Source organism: Penaeus monodon, chromosome 26, assembly GCF_015228065.2.
Source record: "Penaeus monodon isolate SGIC_2016 chromosome 26, NSTDA_Pmon_1, whole genome shotgun sequence".
In the NCBI taxonomy this organism is placed as follows: domain Eukaryota; kingdom Metazoa; phylum Arthropoda; class Malacostraca; order Decapoda; family Penaeidae; genus Penaeus; species Penaeus monodon.
Genome location: NC_051411.1, coordinates 33,921,134 through 33,923,633, shown reverse-complemented (window position 1 = coordinate 33,923,633; position 2,500 = coordinate 33,921,134). Strand labels below are relative to the sequence as shown.

Genomic DNA, 2,500 nt, shown 5'->3' with positions numbered 1-2,500 from the left:
CGTCTGATTCGTCCTGATTCCTTCTTCTTTTTCTTCTTCCATTTTTATCTTCTTCTTCCTCGGTTAGTCTTTGGGAGGAAGGGAGGGAGGGGAGGGTGGGTGGGGGGAGGGAGGGAGTGGAGAGGATGGAGCGTTGAGCATTCCCTTCCCCTCCCCTTCCCAGTCCTTTTCATCATCCTCTTCCCTTCCCTTCCCTTCCCTTCCCTTCCCTTCCCTTCCCTTCCCTTCCCTTCCCTTCCCTTCCCTTCCCTTCCCTTCCCTTCCCTTCCCTTCCCTTCCCTTTCCCCTTCCCCATCCCCTTCCCTTCCCACCACCTCCCTCTCCTCCCTCTTTCCCCCATTTCCCCTTTTCTTTTTCGTTCTCCTTTTAGGTACCTTCTCCTTTTTCTTCTCACTGTAGAAATTATATAGGTAATTTTTAATGTTGAGCTTCAACATGCAATGTAGCTGCCAGCTTTTATACCTAGAATATTGATATGATGTGTGTGTGTGTGTGTGTGCGCATGTGTGTGCGTGTGTGTGCATGTGTGCGTGTGTGCGTGTGCATGTGTGCGTACATGAGGGAGAAAAAAAGTGTTCACATCTTAGAGATATAGTAGTAGCCTGTTTTCAAGACCATAAAAAAAAAAAAAAAAATAAAATAAATTTTGTTTATGAACTTTAACCATTTTTAAAATGACATTTTTCTTCCTGGCATCAGTTGTTCCTGAAGCCCCACCACTACGCTGTGTTCCGCATTGGTGTGCTCACGCCTGACACAGAGGGCATCTTTATTGCTGAGGCTTTTGTGCAGACACAGTTCGAGCAGATCAAGACCCCATTTCGCCTCCGCACAGCTGACGGATCTCTCAGTGTCGTGCCCAACACCATTGTGTTTGATCATGCATTCCCGGTAAATGGGGTTTGGGCTGGCTTAATACATATATAGATATGCATATATTTATAGAAACATACATAGACATAAACATACTTGCATATACACATAAACTTGGACACACCTTCATATATGTATTTTTTGTAATGAAACATCTAGACTTCATGTAATATGTTTTAGTATTTTAAGGCTCATTTGATGCAAAGCAAGCAAGCACCATATTGTCGTCTTTTGTTTTAGGGGAAAATATCAAAACAGAATTTGCACATTCTGTCGACGTTTGGCCACCCCATGTCAGTGAAGGAGGTGAAGCCCCTGCCAGCTGACTCGCGTTTCTCCTATGAGCCCAGCCAGAGCTCTCTCCTAACGTTACAAGCTGGCCACAAAAGCCACGTGGGAAGACTTGTGTTTGATCCCAAAGTGGAGTGTGGCTCAGAGTGCTACACAGGTTTTCCACTCACTAGCAAAGGTAAGGCAGATAATGTGGATGTTTCCACCTTTAGGGGAAACACGTTTGGTCTTGTTTGGTTACTGCTTGTCTGTTGGGTTGATTGTCTTCGAGATGTAATACTGTGATATGTTTTAAGTCACATCCTGTCATTTTCAGTAGCATGTAGTCGCATGTCTAACTCCAACTGCATACCATGATAAAATAATTTTCTCTAGAATAATGGGCATAAACGTCTTGCACACACGGGAGTGTTCCTTGACTAATTGTGCAATTCCCGTTACCGCTTCAGCTGGTCAGCAGTGGGTTAACACACTCTCCCTGACATCTCATGTTGCCGACACTGATACAAGTTTGTACTCCACTCTGCGCAGTAGATACCTCAACCTGTCAGCCACAGTTTTCAATACCTCCATTGTCTTGCATACTTCTGAGGTCCACGGTTTCCATTTCACAGCAAAGGTAAGGTTTGGATATTCAGAATGAGTCTGTGTCTCACATATTTGTTGTGAAGTCTCATAATGTCATTCTTTTATATCTGCAGTTGTGATGTATATCTGAAATCCTATCTTACTCTTTTGTGGGTTATAACAAGGAGTTAATGTCAGCTTGCTGTTAATAAGTCTGATTGAAATTTCTGGTATTCCCTTCCACTATAGGCTGTACAAACTTGGCCAGGCCTGAGTTCGCCGTCCCATGTGTCATTTCCGCTGACACAGGCACTCAATACAAGCATACAGGAGGTGTTCTTAGAGAACCCAGCCAGTGTCCCTGTGGTGGCTCAGATACTCCTGCTTCACCATTATCCGGCAACACAGCAGCTGCTCTCCCTGTACGTCTAAAGATCAGACATTTTACCTCATATATGTATATAACATATATATATATATATATATATATATATATATATATATATATATATATATATATATATATATATATATATATATGCATGTATATATATATATGCGTGTATATATATATATGCGTGTATACATATATATATGCATGTATACATATATATATGCATGTATACATATATATATGCATGTATACATATATATATGCATGTATACATATATATATATGCATATATACATATATATATATGCATGTATACATATATATATGCATGTATAATATATATATTGATTATATAATATATATGCATTATACATA

General features: G+C 40.5%; 1 protein-coding gene across 1 annotated transcript in view; it reads left to right on the top strand.

Annotated features, from left to right (window-relative positions):
• Positions 1-699: 699 nt before the first annotated feature.
• Positions 700-2,500, top strand: part of LOC119590102 (transmembrane protein 131-like) — a gene marked incomplete at its 5' end in the record, with an annotated part of 20,125 nt that continues 18,324 nt past the window's right edge. The window contains 4 exon segments of the mRNA XM_037938867.1: positions 700-891; positions 1,114-1,342; positions 1,614-1,783; positions 1,981-2,153. Of these exon segments, the coding sequence (XP_037794795.1) occupies positions 700-891; positions 1,114-1,342; positions 1,614-1,783; positions 1,981-2,153 (764 nt within the window).